The sequence below is a fragment of the Ambystoma mexicanum genome, chromosome 8 (genome assembly GCF_040938575.1).
Source record: "Ambystoma mexicanum isolate Mex_15411 chromosome 8, UKY_AmexF1_1, whole genome shotgun sequence".
NCBI classification, from domain to species: domain Eukaryota; kingdom Metazoa; phylum Chordata; class Amphibia; order Caudata; family Ambystomatidae; genus Ambystoma; species Ambystoma mexicanum.
Window position 1 is genome coordinate 655,217,380 of NC_090929.1, and position 21,201 is coordinate 655,238,580.

The 21,201-nt window shown below is 46.2% G+C and overlaps 1 protein-coding gene across 2 annotated transcripts in view; it reads right to left on the bottom strand.

Annotated features, from left to right (window-relative positions):
• CAMTA1 (calmodulin binding transcription activator 1) overlaps positions 1-21,201 on the bottom strand; it is a 3,643,069-nt gene that overhangs the window by 484,729 nt on the left and 3,137,139 nt on the right. For both annotated transcript variants that reach the window (XM_069610416.1, XM_069610415.1), the window contains one exon: positions 14,142-14,276. In XM_069610416.1, coding sequence (XP_069466517.1) covers positions 14,142-14,276 — 135 coding nt within the window. The remainder of the gene's footprint in view (positions 1-14,141; positions 14,277-21,201) is intronic.

Sequence of the window (21,201 nt, forward strand, 5' to 3'; positions counted from 1 at the left end):
TGCTATTTTCAGTACAAAAACACTTTAAATGTCTTTAAGATGGCTGAGAGAGTTGAGTGCTCGCTGCTGTCAACTGTGCGTGATCTGACAAGGCCGGTAAATGAGTACCAACTTCGCTTGGGGGATAATTATATGTAAATATATTCTATGTACAGTGCTTTGGCGAAAGAGTTACATAAACATCGCATCATTGTTTAGTTTACATATTTGATTTATAGTCAGGCCGATGAATGCCAGTTTTTTCCCTACCGCAGAGCTGCTAATAGTTCAATCAGATGAACATTAAGTTCCCAAGCTATGCCCTTGATGAAGAGGTGTTCTGTAATTGGGTACTTCTCTATTTTTTGCTGTCTGGGCACCAGTACAATTCAGAGGTTACTCAAGCTGGGAACATGTTTCACACCGAAGTCTTTTTTTTTACTGGCCACAACAGTGGTGCAACTCTTCCTCCTCTTCATTGGATTTGGAAATGGCTTTTGAATGAAATTGCATTTCTTCCTGCCTGGCTCGCTGAACTCCGCAGGGGTCTCCAACACTCAGACGGGGGAACCTCGACCGTAACTGGTCCTTACCCATAGTCTCTACCCACCAATGCCAAGTGTACACCTCTCTGAAGATAACTGTGATCCCAAGTTATCCATTATTTCTTCCATTGGCCATCTCTGGTACCAATGGCGCATGAAAGACAGATTCCTCACCACTGGATTCTGACAAGTGCCCACCAAGTACTGGCTGCCAGTCCTCACTGTAAATGTGCTGGCCCCCCTTCAACCATTTAAAGAACAGAGATCTACAACCTGAGCCTCTCCAGTTGGTTTGGACTATGATTCCCATGATGCCTCACCATTGACTCTGCTGAGTAGGGCTGATGGGGGTCGTAATTTAAAACACCTGGAGATGCAAAGGTTGCACAACCTGCACTAAAATATGTCCAGACAGCCATGAATACATTCTGTAAAAACCAACCCAGTGGCCACTTACTCTACTGCAATAAAATGAAGGAATGAATCACCCAGAACCTGGATTGCAGAAACATAATCGAGGATCTTGTGCTATCACGGGGTGATCACAATGATCCCATTGTGATTCCTGTCCCTCTTTTGTCAAAACTAGACCCAGAGGCCCACTGGGCCCCAAGCATGTGCTCTTCAGACCATATGTTATTTATAACGTGCTTAATAATTAGAGGTTTTTAAGCGCGGACCCGGGAATCGAACCTGTGTTGCTCCGGTCGTCTTGCGCGTTGCCCCCGAGCTATCCTACCAAACAAATCTTCATATTCTTTAAATGCTGCCCTAAGGAAGCCATGCTTTGAACAGGACATTCTTTCGAAGAGCTCCATCTATCTCATCAAAACGAAAAATACGAATCTCTGAAACACAAGAGCTATGCACCAAAAATGTTCGAAGGCTAAATGTCCCAACTTCAGGCACGCTTACTTTCAGGTTCTGGTGGCTCTTGGAAGATCTGCAACACCCTCGTGACTCCCCTTCATATAGATACTAGCCCTGCATTGTATCTCTTGTAGGAAGGAAAGGATGAGAAAGCAGGTCAAGCAGCAAATCATCTAATAGCCTTCCTTCCAGCCACCAAATGTCTTGCACCTCCTTCGCCTCCCACTGTATCCCTCCCTTAACCTCATGATGACTGTGCAGCACTACCAGGCACCTGATTGAACCTGGCCTGTGTGTCATGCAAATGTGTCCATACATCAATGCATACATTCATAAATATGTGATTGAAAAATGTAAACATCTCTTACAACATAGAGTGAAGCAAAGTCCCGTTGCATGTTGTCCTCCAGAAATATGGAAAGTCTGATTGCTCTGACAAGTGCCATGGCATGTTGTCCTCCTAAGATATGGGATGCCTGCTTACTGCGACAAGTGCCATGGCATGTTGTCCTCCTAAAATATGGGATGTAAGATATGGGATGTCTGCTTACTTCGGTAAGTGCCGTGGCATGTTGTCCTCCTAAAATATGGAATGTCTGATTGCTCTGACAAGTGCCATGGCATGTTGTCCTCCTAATATTTGAGATGTCTGCTTACTTGGACAAGTGCCATGGCATGGTGTCCTCCTGAGATATTGGATGTCTGCTTACTCCGACAAGTGCAATGGTATGTTGCCCTCCTAAGATATTGGATGTCTGCTTACTCCGACAAGTGCCATGGCAAGGTGTCCTCCTAAGATACGCAATGTAAGATTTGGAATACCTGCTTGCTCTGAAAACGGCCATGTCATGTTGTCCTCCTAAGATTTGGAATACCTGCTTGCTCTGAAAACGGCCATGTCATGTTGTCCTCCTAAGATTTAGAATATCTGCTTCCTCTGAAAACGGCCATGTCATGTTGTCCTCCTAAGATTTGGAATACCTTCTTCCTCTGAAAACGGCCATGTCATGTTGTCCTCCTAAGATTTGGAATACCTGCTTCCTCTGAAAAGGGCCATGGCATGTTGTCGTTGTAAGCTATGAGATGTCTGCTTGGCAACGTCCACATTTGAACTTAATGAAAGGGGTCCCTATTTAAATAAATACAAAAATTCTCTTAATGGACCAATAATGTGAAAATCTTATATGATAATAAAGGTAGGGGATAATAGCCACACTTACTCCACCTCGGCTCCTCATGATATATACGGTGAGCTTGCGACTGTGTAATTGTACTATGCTCGTTAAGCAGACTCCAAAAGTAAGATGTGGGATGGGTTGCAGAAGCCACTGGCAGGGATGGAATCGTCCACTGCGATGTGTCTGGGACCTGGACTGGCCTCGTCTCTGAACGGGTTCAGACTTGGTGCTGGGCGAGTAGAGGGGATGACCCGGCGTCTATGCTGAACTGGGCTAAGTGCTAGGCTGCAGGGCTGTTGTTTGAGTTCGGCGAGTGGCTCAGCTATGAGCTTGGTCACTGGTCGTAGGGGGTTAAAGAAAGTAGCAGAACTCATTAGGAGTGTGCCGTTCCAGAAACAACAGTGCCGGTAAGCCTACCGGTAACGCTGTTTCAGACCACCACACTACGAGTCTGCGGGCGGTGCCGTCCCGGAACATCACCAAACCACAGACTTTCACAGAAGCACCGGCACAGTGCCGGTGCTTCCGTTATCCCCCTTCCCATTGAGTGAGTCCTGTGGGACTCAATGAGAATGGGGATTAACATTTACCCGCGCCTGATTTCTCAGAATGCCGGGGTTGTAATACCCTGGTGTTACCGGGAAGTCAGGCGCCGATAGAATTTGCAAGTCTGGCGGGAACCTGACAGTTTTACCGGTACAGTTATTGCTGGGCTTGTGATGCGGCCCTATGCATTTCATGGGAAAAAAAGGGTGCTGCAGGAGGCGTGACAGGGATCATGGCTAGATCATGCAGAAACACACTGCTGGTGTTTTTGTTGGCCTTTCGTCTGAGTGCAACTACTATGAGGGATTGGTAGGTAATTGCTCGAGGAATATCAGAAATTGACCTATAAAGCATTTAGAGTTCGGTTTTGAATGTTAAAGACTTCCTGGCATTAGAAAGAAAGCCTGTTGATCCAGGTTCCATTGAATGGTGCGGCCCAGAGAGTGAGTCATACAAGTACTGTCTTTTTAAGGTCAAGCTATAGTAGATGTACAATAAATAAATATGAACGTGCCTGGTTTCACCATCATGCTAAACATACTGTTCAATGTTATTTAGGGTCCTTTGCGCCACAATGAATGAACGCATTCGTAACAGGAAAGTGCGGGAACTGCTCTGTGTGCACAAGGAATAGTGGCTATGCCGGCTTGCTACTGAAGTGATATATTCGAGGCGACAGACACAGAGAAGGACACTCATTATTGGAAGAGGAAGGGGTAGGCAGTTCTGCAACTTCAACAGCCTCTGCTGCCCTTTAAAGAAACTAAACAAGCTTTGATTGTCTGGGTCCCAGTTAAAAGTCTTGAAAATACAGACTTGTATTTCTGATAATAAAATATTATTGAGAAATAGCTAAGACAGGGCATTGTGGCTGGTAGGTAATACAGTGCTAGTCGGTGCGTTCGAGAAAAAAGATCCTGTTCTGCTTTAAAGAAACCCATACGAACAGAGGTCATGGCAGTGGAGGTGGAGGTGTGTGGGCATGAAGAGGGTCACACCTGGGCCACTTGACAAATGTAGGGTGGGAATCGCATGTGGTAGTTCCCTGGAAAGTGGAAAAAACATACCTGTTTTGTAGGAATCTGATGAACGTTTGTTCTTTTTGAAAAAGGTGATCACATTAAGGCTATGCAGGTAGTAATTCTGTCTAGAATTTCAGAGGGTGCCCAGCAGCAAACACAGAGAACTCTGAATGTCTGTGCAGACTGCAGGGTAGTGCCACAAGGAGGGGAACATCCGAGCTGACAATTATATCGAAATATGTGTGCCAGAAACGGACAATCGTTAGAGTAAAATGTATCCAAGTAAGAAATACATCCTTTCCCTGTTAAAAAAAAAAAAAAAAAAACACCAACAAAAATGCCATTGCATGATTACAAGTCTCTTTCGCTTGGTCCCTTTGTGAGGAGTTTGCTTATGGAGTCTTAGGGCCTGAGTGATGGAATTGTTTGCACACTGAAAAGTGACTGCACTGCCGACAAACACCCTGATTCACAGAACAGTGCAAAGTGTCTTGTTGGCAGTGCAAAGTGACTTTGCACTGCAAAAATACACTTTGCACTGCTCCATGAATCAGGGTGGACCAGTGCAAAGTGTATTTTTGCTATGCAAAGTGACTTTGCACTGCCGACAAACACTGCAGATTGTCTTGTTGGCAGTGCAAAGTCACTTTGCATAGCAAAAATACACTTTGCACTGGTCTACCCTGATTCGTAGAGCATGTGCAAAGTCTATTTTTACCGTGCACTGCCAAAAAGACAATTTGCACTGTTCTGTGAATCAGGGTGTTTGTTGGCAGTGCAAAGTCACATTGCACGGCAAAAATACACTTTGCACTGCTCCACCCGGATTCATGGAGCAGTGCAAAGTGTATTTTTGCCGTGCACTGCCAACAGGACACTTTGCACTGTTCTGTGAATCAGGGTGTTTGTCGGCCGTGCAAGGTCACTTTGCACTGCCAACAAGACACATTGCACTGTTCCATGAATTAGGACGTTGTGGCCGTGCAAAGTCACTTTGCACCAGTGAAAAGTTATGTTGGACCTTGCAAAAAATGTTATGAACGAGGCCCCAAATCTCTCACAAGGAATACTGCTCGACCACACCTTCTGCTGTACGTGACCCTGCTAGACCGGCCCTTTTGCAAGAGAAGGATTCAGTAGCATAACAGGTCTATAAAAAAAAGAAACACAACTTGATTTTGGTAGTAAACAAGTAAAATATAGTCTACGCTGCAGATATTGACTGATTTGGAATGCATGCAGATCACTGAGAATGGGGGTCAAAGCCTCACAAATTCCACAGCAAGGATGGTGTTTGTTTCGGGAGGATAGCTCAGGGGCAACGTGCTCGCCTAGGAAGCAAGACGTCACGGAGCACCACAGGTTCGATCCCCGGGTCTGCGCTTCGAAACCTCTGGGTGTTAAGTGCGTTATAAATAACCTATCATATCATATCACAACAGAGCCCGCCTTCCCGAATAATCAGCTTTGAAAAGCCAGAACAAGCTTAAAATGATCTCATGGAAGTGGCCCCATGTAAGCAAATGTGACTCACAGTTGCTGTGCACGCCGCACCAATTACACAGCTTGACGAAACAAACAAACTCATTAAAAATGCTTTTTCCTAATAAAAGAAAAAAGCATAACTTTGAATGTTTTTCTTGTGGCACATCGCCATCGATATGCGAGCACTCGAGTGCCACCCAATCGGGACGTACCTGACATTCACAATACACTTACATAGGTAAATACGATATAAATGCATTTAATAATACATGTGGACCTCTCCCTGCCATCGGCTACAGGTGCACATTTAAGGAAAGGACATTTACAGTGTGCAGAAGTGGCTAGGTGAGGCTGAGTCAGCCTGGTTTAAGGTTGAACAGGTGGGTCGTGGTCCTTCTTTCGAACTCTGTGAGGGTATTTGCTGTTCTCAGTCCCATGGAGGAGGACTTTGCATGTAGAAATGGCATGCACGACATACATTTACATGGATGTGTTCAGTGGGGAGGGGAGGCCAGGACTCAACATATTTAATGACAAATGAGGCAACAGGAAGTGAACAGATATTAAAGTCAAATGGGCAAAGGTCACAAGCTTGGGGCACAGGATAAATACAAATGTGGTTTTTAGCTCCGCGCCCCCATTTTCCCCTTGCACTTCTCGTTCTCGCACTTGCACAATCTGAATGACACAAGGGGGGTCATTACGAGTTTGGAGGTAGCCATGGCGCTATTAGCGCCATGGCTGCCTCCAAACCCGGGTACGGTGTCACTGAATAGGGACTTACCGGGACATTCCGTTCTATGCGGACCCGGTAAGTCCCCATTCAGTAAACCATCCCCCATTCCCATTTGAGCCCCCATAGGGCTCAATGGGAATGGGGAAGGCGCTAATAACGGGCCTGCAAATTGCGAGCATGTTATTAGCTCCAAGGTCCCTTAATGCGTCCCGCAAATCCTGCTGAGACCCGCTAAGGGACCTCGGAATATGGCGGTCGGGGCTTAACGGCACCGCCATCCTTAACGGTGCCGTTAAGCCCCTACCGCCATACTCGTAATGACCCCCAAGGCCTAGTAAGATAGTTTGTCTTGTCTTCCCTCCCTTGTCTTGTCGCGCCTAGAAACACTTGCGTACAGGCGCGTTATAAATGACTTATCATATATCATAACTATAAACACTGGAAAATAAACCCAAAGAGAAGGGCTTCCTTTGATATGCTGCTAAACAGTATGCTCACATTTCAGACCACAAAAGCTGGCAAAATTCAAACAAGGTATTTCAGAGTGCTGATGAGAAACCTACATAAGGCGTCCCTTCGGTGTCTCTCCCCCTCCCCCGCTAATCCAGATGTTTTGTCACCGTTGGAAACAGGCCTCAAATACACTTTGTACAAAATTGGAGAGAACATGTTTTTAAGAAAAAATCCTGACACACCCATGGTGGTTGGCACCCACCGCTCTCTAAAAAAGCCGTTGGAGGACACTGTCCACTCACGCGGCCCCTTGCTTCGGTTACTATAACGGATGCGCGTGCTGTGGGCAGTCAAAGTCATGAAAGGCAGTTGTGTGACTTCAGCCATCACGTTTACACCATGTGAAAAAGTGCTTGGGAATGCGAAGAAGCAGCCGCTATCTCACCTTATCTCGGCAAAAGAAAACGCCTAAAAAAGGTTTTCTTGATAACCTAAATTTATCACATGCTGTGACCGGGCCGGGTGAACTTGCCTGTTATGTATGTGACAGCCCTGCTGTCCTGCTGCCCGTGTGTTCTCTTCTTCTGAGCAGGTAAGCTCGGTCAAAGCTCGTGTAATGAGATGCAGCAGCTGAGTGGGGCCAGGTGTGCCAGCCAGAGGCGTTGCTAGGGAGGGGCTTAGAGGGCTTTAGCCCCGGGTCTTTTGGTAGTAGCCTCAGAGAGAAGCTCAGGGGCTAAACCAAATGGCTAGCTAACCCGACTCCCGACAGTCCCGGCATCCTCATATCCCTGGATCTGTTTCAGACCTAGCAACACACCGGGCACCAGAGGCGTTGCTAGGAGGGGCTTAGAGGGCTATAGCCCTGGGTCTTTTTATAGTAGCCTCAGATAGAAGCCCAGGGGCTACAACCAAAAGGCTAGCTAGCCCCGAATCCCAACATTCCCGACATTAGCGTATTCCCGGATCTTTTTCAGACCTATCAACACCCTTGGCACTGCCAGCAAATATGCACGTTGAGAGCACTCCGCATGCGCTGCTAATGCCAGATCCTTGGCTCAATGCGCAGACACCGCTGCTGCTCATCAAAGCATACAGTACACCGAAGAGGAGTAGCTCCAGATCTTTCTATGCATTTATTTGAAAAAAATCCATTCCAGACGGAACAGTTCTTTTTAAAATAAAAGTCTAGGAATGGTAAAACCTTTTTTTTTAAAGTAGAGGAGCGCCACTCCCATCCGCCCCTATGCACTTCGACCACTGAGCTTGATAAGGTCTGGCGGTGGGCTGGCAGAGGGGCCAATCTCAGTGCTAGGTTCTGGGCTTGCCAGGGTCCGAGGTGGACTGGGAACCAAAGAGGCTATGGAAATAATGTTCAAAGTGTCCCCATATTACACATTTTAGGCAAGCCCAACCCTTTTCCTATGAGAACATTTGGAAATAAAATAAGTTACCACACAAAAGAGGGTCGGGTGCAGAGACCTACCAGGGAATCTACAGAGTTCCCCAAAGGCCAGTCCAACCCGGGTCAGGTTGCTGGGCTATGAGTTCAGCTATGAGTGAGTGGCTCAGCTGTGAGCTGGGAAGACCTGGTTTTGGGCTGGCATGGGGCTGATCTTGGCTTTATGCTGGGCTGATTCCTAGACTCTGGGATCCCTGGGTCTGCCGGGCTCATCGAGGAGCTCTCAGAATTATGGGCTGAGCAGGGGGTGTGGTTTGAGCGAGCCACAATGTATTGCAGATTGGACCCAGCTCTATGGTGGCCATCTGACCTGTGATCTGAGCTGAACACTAAGCGGAGCAAGTTTCTGAGTTAAACTGGGTTTAGAATCGGGGGGCAGGCTGGCCAAGTCAAGCCAAATGTAATTATTTGTTGCAAGGTTACAATTAACACTATGCACATGTAGTACAATGATACAAAGGTAAAACAAAGCAAAATATTCGACTTTTTATTTGGTGGGCAGTGATTATGTGGAATCACAAAATAACTAATCCAATTACAACAAATCCAAAATAACTAATCCAATTACAACAAATCCAAAATAACTACTGCAATTACAACAAATCCAAAATAACTAATCCAATTACAACAAATCCAAAATAACTACTGCAATTACAACAAATCCAAAATAACTAATCCAATTACAACAAATCCAAAATAACTACTCCAATTACAACAAATCCAAAATAACTACTGCAATTACAACAAATCCAAAATAACTAATCCAATTACAACAAATCCAAAATAACTACTCCAATTACAACAAATCCAAAATAACTAATCCAATTACAACAAATCCAAAATAACTACTCCAATTACAACAAATCCAAAATAACTACTGCAATTACAACAAATCCAAAATAACTAATCAAATTACAACAAATCCAAAATAACTACTCCAATTACAACAAATCCAAAATAACTAATCCAATTACAACAAATCCAAAATAACTACTCCAATTACAACAAATCCAAAATAACTACTGCAATTACAACAAATCCAAAATAACTAATCCAATTACAACAAATCCAAAATAACTAATTCCAAAATAACGAATTTATGAAAAAACTAAAAAGAGGGTTGAGAGTGGGAATAGTGAGTTTGGGGGTGGGGAAAACTATTAGGAACAACAAAAAACAGGGGGTTTTGGGGAGAACACACCCCCAAAAACAACGAAAAAAAGGAATTAGTTATTTTGGAATTCGTTATTTTGGTATTAGTGATAATTGCATTAGTTATTTTGTGATTCCACATAATCACATGTAACTTTTTATTTTAATAAAGGAATTTGCCGAACTGACACATCAATCTTGGCAAAGACAGCTAGAAAAAAGGTGCACGGAAACACATATCCAAGCAACCATTGAAAAATACATCATAGTGTTCCCTTACCAGAGGATAAACATTTTGGTAACCATTTTGGCCGGACAAAATTTCATATTCAGTCCCTGCCCCACATCACCAACATAGTCCGCAAGCAAACAGAAAGGTCTAAACGCCCTATATGGAACTCCAAATACAGTTTCTTTTGGATATGAGCAAACGTTTCAACAACTATTAGCGCTAAATTGGCTCCACCCATTAGCAGGATTGACTAAGTTCCCAAACTTATGTTCGATGGCTCTTGAAAGTCAATGGGCCTCATTACACGGTAACCCTTACTGTCTTACTACGAGTTCCCTTTGCGGGACCCGACCTTAACGGCTGGTTTTACCAGCCGTTAAAGTAGGGTGCCGCAAAGGGACCTCAGTGCTAATTACGGTACCGCAATTTGCGGTACCGTAATTAGCTCCTTCCCCATTCCCATTATGCCCTATGGGGGCAAAATTGGGAATGGGGAAGGGCGTTGGTGAATGGGGAATTACCGGCCCCGCTCACCTTGGAGTAGGCCGGTAATTCCGCCATCCACCAAGGCGGACACGTTAAAATACCGGCGGTAACCATGGCGCTAATAGCGCCATGGTTACCGCACAATGTGTAATGAGGCCCAATTTCTTTCACTATTCAGTCCTCATTTTAATTCACAAATGAGAACCTCTTGTTTGCCCACTAGAGACTTTGGACATCTCACCGAGAGCCCTTGGGACAATCAAACATACACCCTAAATATGTGGTCTAATGTAGCCGCAAGGCATATATCGACCCTAAATTAGCGCGGTCCCCGAGTCTCGCTCCCCGCCCCTCAACTCTTTGGCATCACCAAGCAACATATGTTTTGGTCCCTGCACTCTGGCTCCCCCGCCCCCCGGTGGGCACTCAAAATATCAAAGAACCGAGGAAAATATTAAACTTTTTATTTGGTGTGCAGTGAATATGTGGAATCACAAAATAACAAATCCAAAATAACGAATTCCAAAATAACGAATTCCAAAATAACGAATTTGTGAAAAATGGGGTTGGGAGTGGGAATAGTGGTTTTGGGGTTGGGGAAAAGTATCAGGAACAACAAAAAAAGGTTTTTTGGGGGGAATCCCCCAAAAAACAACAAAAAAGGAGGAGCACCATTTTATTTTACTGCATGGTACTTCATAAGGCTGTGAGTTTGGGAGTGCACAAGACAAAGTATGAGACAACGTGATCCTAAACGACTTACCTTATCCTGCACTTAAAAATGGCTGTTGATTTTCCTTAATCTATGTAAATCAATTAATGTAGTGTCCCCGGTGACTGTTCCATGTACTCCCCATCAGAACCTGAATGTCACCAACACTCACCCCATTGTAAGTAGCTCACTGCTTCTTGTCAAATCTGATATCTTCCCCGATCAAAGGTGCCCGGGATCTGGGCAGGGGGCTCTGTCGAACAGAGCAGAGATGAGTACAGGGTGGACCTGACGAATATGATTCAAGGAGCCATGAGTAGCAAAGCTGAAAATGCTCTATAAAATGAGCCTGCAACCTTTGGCGCTCCAGATGTTTTGGACTACATCTCCCATCAGCCCTAGCAAACACTGTCGGTGGTGAAGGGACATGAAAATAATAGTACAAATCAGAGAGCTGCTGTTTTCAGACCCGTGCTCTAACAACTGTTTACCAAGGTTTATTATTTTAAAAAAGTTAAATGTTTTTTTAGAAACGTTTTTATGTCCCACACTCCAGAAAACGGCACACATAATCCTTAATTAAAATGATTAAGCAAATCTTCTCTGGGCTACATCATTTGGTCAAGTAGAGAAGCCAGGATTAGAATTTAGGAATGCTGCTTTTTCAGTCAACCAGTAACCCACATCCACTGCCCTAAACATTTACGTGCCCTGAAAAGATGGACACATTTTTGTTTCTTGGATGGGCAGTCCTTGTGTGGGTCATACATCCTGTCCATAAAGCAGCAGACATGCATTTCATATATCATCGCGTGATGGTTTTTGTATCGCCACAGGGTATTTCCTCGCAAAGAAGCTGCCCAGTTAGACTGTACCCAATTCTCCTTCAGAATTGATTTGTGATTTGAGAATTGATCCATGAGAGTTCATATTGCAATCATAATGACCTTGTGGACCTGAAATGATATGATATGATATAATGATATAAGTCATTTATAAGGTGCCTGTGCACAGGTGTTTCCAGGTACGACAAGGCAAGGTAGGGAAGACAGAGGGAGGACAAAACAAACGATCTTGTGTCGTTCGGATCGTGCAAGTGCGACACGCAAAAGTGCAGCGGGGGAGAGGGGAAGTGCCAAATGGCCTTCTCACGCATGTTCATCCTAGGAGGGAGGACCCACTACCCTCTCCCCACCACTTCCCAGCTCACACCCAGATCACTCCTGACCTTCTACCACTCAGCAATGTATGTAACCTGGGTATCACTGGTCAGGCTCTGGCGTGGCTGACTTCTTTCCTCTCCGACCGACCCTCCCAGGTCCAACTTGGGTCCTTCCTCTCCGATATCTTTTTCTCTACCTGTGGTGTCCCCTAGGGGTCTAAACTCCCTGGCTGTTCAACCAATACCTGGCACTCCTTGCCCACCGCATCACCTCTCTCTGCCCCAACTTTCAGTGCTAATCATCCGATACCCAGCTCAATTTCAGGCTTCCTCCTCCTCTCCTTCCCTCATCTCTGACTGTCTGTCTGCCATCCAGGAGTGGTGTGCCACCAATGACCTCTGCCTTAATGCCAGTAAGACTGAGATTCTACTCACCGGCACACCTACCCCCTCCTTCCCTGCATCTCTCTGGCCGGCCTCTCTAGGCCCTCTTCCTACTCCCACCTACAAGGCCAAAAACCTTGGGGTCATCTTCGACCCCACACTCTCCTTCTCTCCTCACATCTCTGACGTTTCTAATAAGTCACACTACCAGCTGCACCTCCTCAAAGGTATTCTTCCTTTCCTCTCTTTCCCCCAGAAGCTCACTGTCTCAAGAGCCCTGGTTCTCAATAGCCTGGACTATTGTAACAGCCTCTATATAAATCTACCTTCCTCTACTCTCCGCCCTCTGCAACTTATCCAGAACAGAACTGCGAGACTTATCCTTGGCCTCAAGCCCAGGGATCGTATCTCTCCAGGACTGAAATCTCTGCACTGGCTCCCAGTGGCTGCGAGGATTAAGTTCAAAACCCTATGCATTGTCCACAAGGCCTTCTGGGGCCTGGGGCCGCAATACCTTCAACTCTCTCTTCCTAAATATCTTCCCTATCGAGTGCTTCGCTCATCCGCCTCTAACTCCCTCAGGGTCAGTCGCTTCTCCAAGCAACGAGTTGGTGGTAGATCTCTCTCCTCGGCAGGGGCCTCCCTCTGGAACAGCCTTCCTGCCTCCCTGAAACTTGAGGAGAACCATCTCCGGTTCCGGAAGCACCTCAAGACCTTCCTCTTTGCTTCTGCTTTCTCTCCCCCGCTCCCTTGCTGAGTTCTTGACAGTAACTGCATTGGTCACCTGGTCACCCTTTCGATCCCGGGCCCTGGCCCCGCCAGATGCCCACCTGCACCGCCTCCCTGGCAACCCCTGCACTTGGGGACTGTTTTTCTGTATCCCTGCAGTCCTCCTACCAGCACCTATCTCTGCACTTACCTTGCACTTGCCACCTGCTGGCCGTTTCTATTATTTATTCTACGATCCCATGTACTGCACTTTTCCCCTCTTCTTTACCCCTCGCACATTCCCTTTCCCCCTTCCCATGCACTTGCCCATTCTGAATGATACCTGGCCTAGTAAGATCGTTGTCTGTTTTCCCTTGTTCCCCCTCCCTTGCCTCGTCGCGCCTTGAAACACTTGTGTATAAGCGCGTTATAAATGCCATATCATATATGGCAATATGTGTATTGCTGAAACATAGATAATGACACATTAGCTGTGCACATAGATAATCCTTCATGTTCATCCTACCTAGGTCTGTCCCCTTGTTAAACTCTCCTGTCTATGTTCTTTGTTCGATCTACTCCACCATCACCAGGCGTACCCATGACCCACTAACCACTGCATGCGACAAAGGCACCCTCTCCGCGGTACAGCCTGCATCATCTGGTACCTTATTTATTTATTTATTTATTTATTTGTTTATTTAATCTTATGCAGTTTCTATTCAAAATACATTCGATCTAAAGAAATGATATCCTGAAAGTGAACTGAAACTTGGAATTTCCAATGATACCCAAACTTTACTGAACCTGGGGCAGTGCACTGCAACTTACAGAAACTTTCACAGTTGGACCGAAAAAGCTGGAGGGTTTAAAATGCAGCTTTTATACATGCACCTGTTCAGAACGGATGTCATATTCGCCTTAAGAACTTATTGGCAAGTAAGTGTGCTGTGTTCAGAAGCAGTCTCCCACGCAGTGGTGTGCAGGTGGTGTGAGCATCATGCCGTTGCCACTGAGCATGCCTCCACTTACCGTCCAGGGAGAGCCAATCATGCTGGGAGGATGGCAGAGTGGGCAGCGCCCGTGCCTTGTACTCAAACACCACCGAGTTGGAGATGATCTGGTTGTTGAAGGCAACCTGCAGAGTCACCAGGCCGGTGTCATGAGCTGGAAGATAACAACACAATGATGGATTAGAGCCATCGATGCCTGGCCTCATGCTGGTCCAAATGGCGAATGGGCGAAAGGGTGTTAAAAGAAATCTTACAAATGGACATTTTCCAACTTTTAGCAATTTTAAGATAAACATTTAGTAAAACTCAATGGGATTAAAGCAATTGGCTGTTTATAAGCAAATCCTTCTATTCTCCCCCATATGAAAGGCAATTTATTTCATTTTATTTGCACATTTTCATATAGATTTCGATTGAAAGGTTGCTTTTCTTGAATTCTGGTAGAACTTTGCTTGTAGTCCTGATTTTCTTTTTTTCCATTCTTTGTGTTGGGTATTCTTATGAAAATTCCAATGACATGCCCCAGGTGAAAGAAGCATGGCCCGGCTCTCACTAACCTCCTCGCACTAACATTCTGAACCTCTTCCCTCCAGCACACTACATGCAAAAGCAACTAAGCCACTCGCACACAGCAACTGAATAAACCCCTCAACAGACTTGAGACAGCGGAACGCCACTCCTTTGCAATGAACACATATACTACAGTCTCGGGCAACATCTACTAGTACCGCGGACAGACGAGGCTTCCCTCTGGACACAAAGGCAATTATGCTCTTGACACAGAAAATCTAGAACCAGAGCTCAGGGTACCTCTGGTCTGCTCTCGTAACAACACAGTGACAAAGCTGTCTTAGACGTTCTCTTTCTTACCACTAATTGAACCAATCCACACTCTTTTAGATCCGCCAGAGCGCCTGGAGACCATGCAAAAGGCTGTGGCACAGGGTATACATTCCCAGTAACATTGCATAACATAGCGTAGCATAGAATAACATATAAACTGACAATATTAGCTTGGCAAACAGTGGTTACCATTTCACAGATTATCAATGTTAATCAATCAGTTTAAATATGAAGGTGAGAGCACAAGGTACAAACACAGACATTATTATCACAGCAATTAGAGTAAATGATTTTAATGGAATTACTTAGGCAATAATACCTTCATTGGTAAGGTGTACTGGGTGGTAATGGCCCACCACCAGAGTTAAGAGGCAGAGGCGTTGCTAGGGGGGTGAGGGGGCTGAGGGGGCTATAGCCCCCGGTCTATTGGTTTTATCCCCGGATAGAAGCTTGGGGACTACAACCAAATGGCTATAGCTAGCCCTGAATCCCGCCAGTCCCGACATTAGCTTAGCCCCTGATCTTTTCCAGACCTAGAAACACCCTTGTTAAGAGGCCAGAGCTTAGTGATGCCTGAAAATGAAGGTACTATTGCCATTTGCGCAAAGATTTTCATTTATGAAAAAATGCTTGCAAGCATTCTTTGGTAAACAAATAATAAGCCCAAACCAAGATGGCCGCCAGGCAAAACAAAAAAGGAGTCCCAAAGAAGAGTCCCTTTTCTATTTCTTTGGCTGGCAACACAGGGCAGAAGACCAGTGTGAAAAAAGTGAGGGATTGGAGGGGTAGAACTGGCAGACTGTGCAGGCAGAGAGTGGGGATACCAAGTCACTGCTTGGCGGGGAAGGAATGCAGAGCCCAATCCTGTGCTGGTGTCCCCTATTGGCTCCCAAAGAGCAGCAGGCTACTAAACCCAAAGAAACCCTCAGTATCATATTTATAAGAGCAACAAAGATAAGCACAGCTTGGCATTCAAGCAAGGCCTTCTGTTGCATTTTAGAATGAATTCGGAACTCAGGCTTCTGGTGGTCTGGGCACCACCTGTGTGGCGTAATAGGTGACGAGTTAAGGAATTAGCCCCCTTGAGTATGTTTGGCATGCCACCTGCCCAGTGTGAATTTGTCTCATAGCGCCTCACATGTTGTTATATGCTGTTTAGTCCATCTGCCTGTCCTGTTGGTCTACAGGAAACCCCGACCAATGGAATACATGCTGTGACGTTAGCCCTCCTATGTACGTATATACACCAGTCTATATCAAATCACTCATTAACACAAAGTTGCCTAAATAAGGAAACGGCATGTACCTATAAAGGGTATGTTTAATTATCTCTTGTAACATACTATGGTAATGGTCATACCCATCTGCGGAAACATCTCAATTTTTCAGGAAGATATCATCTACTCAAAAAAGGGGAGCATATTTTCGGGAATTGTTCTTCATTTCTTGGATTCTGATAGGTCTAGGCCCGTATAACATCTGGGTGAAATGACACCAACGGATTGTGTCAGTCTCGGATCCATGCATAGATCTGGCAGAAAAACCTTGAAAACAGAAGGGGCCTGCTACAGCAAACTGGATCAAGGGGATAACCCCTCCCCCCACAGGAATCTTGCACAGTCATCTGTATAGGCATTCTCTAGACCCTGGACCCCTGCATAGGCTTAGCTAGAGCCAACCTCTGTCCGCCGCTCCCTAAGGTAGCTGCCACTGCAGTTGAAGTGATTCACCAGTGTTGTGGGTGGCAAGGATTGGGGAACCAAGCAAGGTAGCCTATGTCCTCCATTATCCTACAGACCCTCTTCAACAGGTTGATCACAAGTACTTACCTCCACTCAGGAACCTACAGAAACTCTACCTCCTTATCAACATCTGACCATGCCACCTTTGCCTCCCAGGTCTTTCAGAAACATGCCTGAACGTTTCTGCGGATGTGACATCATGACTGACAAAGCAACATCGCCTGCAAACACCCGTGTATGGGCACCATACAAATGTCCAATAAATGCCCAACAAGTAAATGATGGGCCTAGGAAGGAATACAACCCCTTGCTCCCAGGATCCGTTCACTTGTTACATGCAACTCACCACTGCGTAGCTCCTAGAGGCTGGTAATACTTTCATGCAAGCACATCATCTCTTGGGTGGTTACCTGGTACCTAATGCATCTTATCGCCTTATATTATAGAATCCCACCAGCGGTGCCGGAGCAGTCACCTGCTGCAGGAGCAGCACCATCCACTACCCTGCCTTGATCAGCAGGTAAGGGATAAGGGCCACACCGTCTAAATGAGCAATTTTACAGGCACGATCGGTGCATCCAGTACCCATGAGGAATTATAAGTGTAATGCCTGCACGCGCAGCGCAGCACTGTTCGTCATCCACATAATGCTATATTAATAGCATTCAGCAAAGGAAAGCTGCGAAATTGACCCGCCGCCATTGTGAACCACGAGGGTTCCATCTACTCAAAGATGTCCGCCGCTACCTTCTGAGACCCCTTCTACACCTACCTGCCGACCAACATCCCGCCTCTGGCACTGATTGGCTCACTGTGCCACTAATACCCAATCAAAATCGCCGGAAGGCGAAGCCGGGCCCCGGAAACTAAGGCACAACGCCTGTCCTGCCTGTCCTCTGCCTTCCTCGCCGTTCGGCGAGACTCCATGCACGATTTTTTCCCTGCCTCTACGACTACATCCAGCTCCTGCGCCTGAGGTGCTGACCGGAATACAACGTCTTGCTACCGCCTAAACCGTAAGACCCTGACCGTAACATTATTTGCCTGCATAACACTTATCCATCCACTCACCATGTCTAGAGGCTCCTCTTGACCTCGGCTCACATCATCCGCTGCATGCATCATCGTGTGTAACGTTCCATCTGTCAGGAACATGTGGTGCACGACCTTGCCCAGTACTACTGTGTGTACGGAATCACCATCTCTTTCACTGCTAACCTGCAAACATTGCCTCACGCCACGATTTGTAATTATCCTATCTGGAACCGCAAACGCGCTGTCCGCACACGGATCAGGCACACCAGTTCACTCTGCTCATTGCTAGTCACCTGCTTCTAAATCCTCGAATACGCCGATACCGAATTCACTGCCTCCTAACCACCTGACTCAGTCACAAGCAGTGTCCTAGCATGCCGATCTGATCCTATAGCCTGCATGAGGCTCCTCATGTGCTTCACGCCCTCCCGTATTATTGACCCACTCGGTTCGGAGCCTGTCCACCTCGTATGTTTACCCTTATGCTTTGATGATTCTGCTTGCACGCAGCCCTTTACAGAGCCCTACTGCACTGCTGATTTACTCTGTTCGTAGCCACTCCACCATGTCTGTTGGACTTAATGTTACGCTGCCCATTAAGTGTTGATGACCGCCCTATGCCAGTCACCATGCCTGTTTATTGTTGATGGCCGTCCTATGCCAGTCTCTGTGCCTTATTAATGTGGATGACCACTCTCTGCCACTGCTACGTTGTACACTGCATTTTAGCTCATATTGTGACTCTCTAATCTAGATGGACACTGCTGTTATGTTGGCACACTGCTTTTTAGCTCACAGTGTGATTTTCGAATCTAGATAGACCTTGCTACTATCATCGCTCTGCTATTCCCTTTGCCACTTGGAATTACCTGAACACTGTGGACATGTTGCCCATCTCGTCGGCAAGTACCATCACACTTTGCCTAGCCATCACCTGGTCACTAGCTAAGGCTTACTGTGCAACACCTACTTGCACTTTCTGCAAGCCTTGCAACATCCCGTGTCTACCCCACTACAATGCTTCACAACACACTTCCACTATTTAGCTCCGTCACCCACACACATCTGTCCAATCCCTACCTCAATGATCCAGCCTTATGGCTAAAACATTTCGCTACCAAACCCAAGCCCAATCTTACACTTAGAAATGCTAGACTTGGCTCCAGATTGCCTCGCACTCCGTGCGCCCAACGCCAACATTCCAACACCTCCTGTGCTCCCACTCAGACCCTACCCAAACCTCCCACGACCGTGCTTAAAGAATTGAAAGAGCACTCATCAATGCCAGATCCCTTACTGCCCACGCCCTCGATATCGCCAACCTCATCACCACCCAGAACCTTGATTTCATTGCGATCACAGAAACTTGGCTACACGCTGCCTCTGGCCCGCTCTTATCCCTTGCCATTCCTGATGGTTACTCGATCCTTAGAAGTGACCGCACCTCTAACTTGTCTAAAGGTGGTGGCGTTGCCTTCATACACAGGGAGAATATCAACATGAGACTCATCTCAAACTCTCATTGTTGCTCAGTGGAATCACTATCAGTGAAACTTTCGCTCTCACCCACCAACACTGCGACACTCCACCTCATTTACAGACCACCTGGTCCCCTCTCCTCCTTCACAGAAGATATCACGGCCATCCTTTTCAACAACACAAAGCCTAACTCACAAGTGCTGCTGCTAGGAGACCTGAATCTGGGTCTGTCAGACCCCAAGGATCTCATGGCCACTGAAGTCGCAAGCACTGTGTCAAACCTTGGCTTCCAACAACGTAACCTCAAACCTACACACAACAAAGGCCGAACGCTTGAATGGATAGCTGACCTAAATTCTAACACTACAATAAGCTCCAACTCAGCCTGTGCCTGGTCTGACCACCACGTCATTATCTTCCAACTACCTGCCACCATTCCCAACACCAAACTTCCATTAGCCCCTCCTATCCCCACTAGGAATAAAAAGGACATCACCAGGGACAAGCTACTCCCGCTTATCCTGCCCACGCTGAACAATTGTGGCACACTTCATAACGACCCTACGGTCATGGTGGACACTTTAAACCGAACTCTGCTCAAAGCTATTGACACCATAGCCCCGCTCAAACTTAGGAAAGCTAAACAACGAGCTCACCTGAACTTGTGGTTCACGCCAAATCTTAGAGCTCTGCGTAAAGAAAAACGCAAGGCTGAATCCCTCTGGAAGAGCCTCCCTTGTGCTTCCAACAAAGACAGCCTCTTCATTGCATCCCTTAATTACAAGGAAGCGATTCTACAGGCTAAAAAAGAAACGTATAACTTGCGCATCTCGCAATCCGAATCGAATACGAAGGAGCTTTTCAAAATTCTCAAAGAACTAGAATCCCCCTCGCCTATACGTGCAACAAAGTCAGCTCTTGGTGCAACAGCATCCAAAATGCTCTCCTCTCCAAAAAAACCACCCTACAAGCCAAACTCCATGCCAAACAAAATTCCCTTCTCTCCAAACCCCTGGCACCTAAAACACCTACCACTTTCACCCAGCCCCCATTCAGCTTCATCCCTCTCTCTGTCTCGGAGGTTGAAAAAATTATCATCAACCTTAAACCTTCCAACTGCCAAGGGGACTCCTGCCCTGCCCCTATCATCAAGGAATCTGCCCACGACCTTGCCCCCTTCATTACTACCTTCATTAATTCCTCATTTCACTCTGGAACTGTGCCCAACAACCTTAAGGACGCCTGGGTCATCCCAATGCTGAAAAAGCCGTCACTTGATCCATCCATTCCAACTAATTTCAGACCAATCACAACAGTCCCGTTCCTCCTAAAAATACTAGATAGAGCGGCTTACCTCCAGATACAGAAGCATCTGGAGACTAATAATTTACTTGGCACAAGACAATCTGGATTCAGACCTAGGCATGGTACAGAAACAGCCTTATTAGATCTGAAAACTCAAATAGAGGATATAAAAGGTAAAGGCAAACTAGCCCTACTATTGCTCTTGGTCCTCTCTGTGGCCTTCGATTTGGTCAATCACCAAATCCTTTGCCAACACCTGAAATCTGCCGCACACTTTTCTGAAAATGCCACTAAATGGATCAGATCCTTCCTTGACAACAGACTCATGAGAGTATTTTCACCCACGGACTCTGCTGACCCATCCCCGGTCCCATGTGGAGTCCCCCAAGGATCGTGCGTATCCCCTACGCTCTAAAATGTCTTCACCAAACCTCTGTTCGATGTGCTCGATTATCTGGGTGTCACCTACACCAATTATGCGGATGACACCCAGATACTCATCCCCATCACTGGTGATTACATTGCAGACGCCAAAGCACTGAATGACGTATACCAAGTCATCCAAGCATGGATGGCACATCATGAACTCTGTCTCAATGATGATAAGACAGAGCTCCTCATCCTTGGCACCCAACAAAGACTTTGCAAGCTCGACCCGTCCTTCAGCACTTTCAA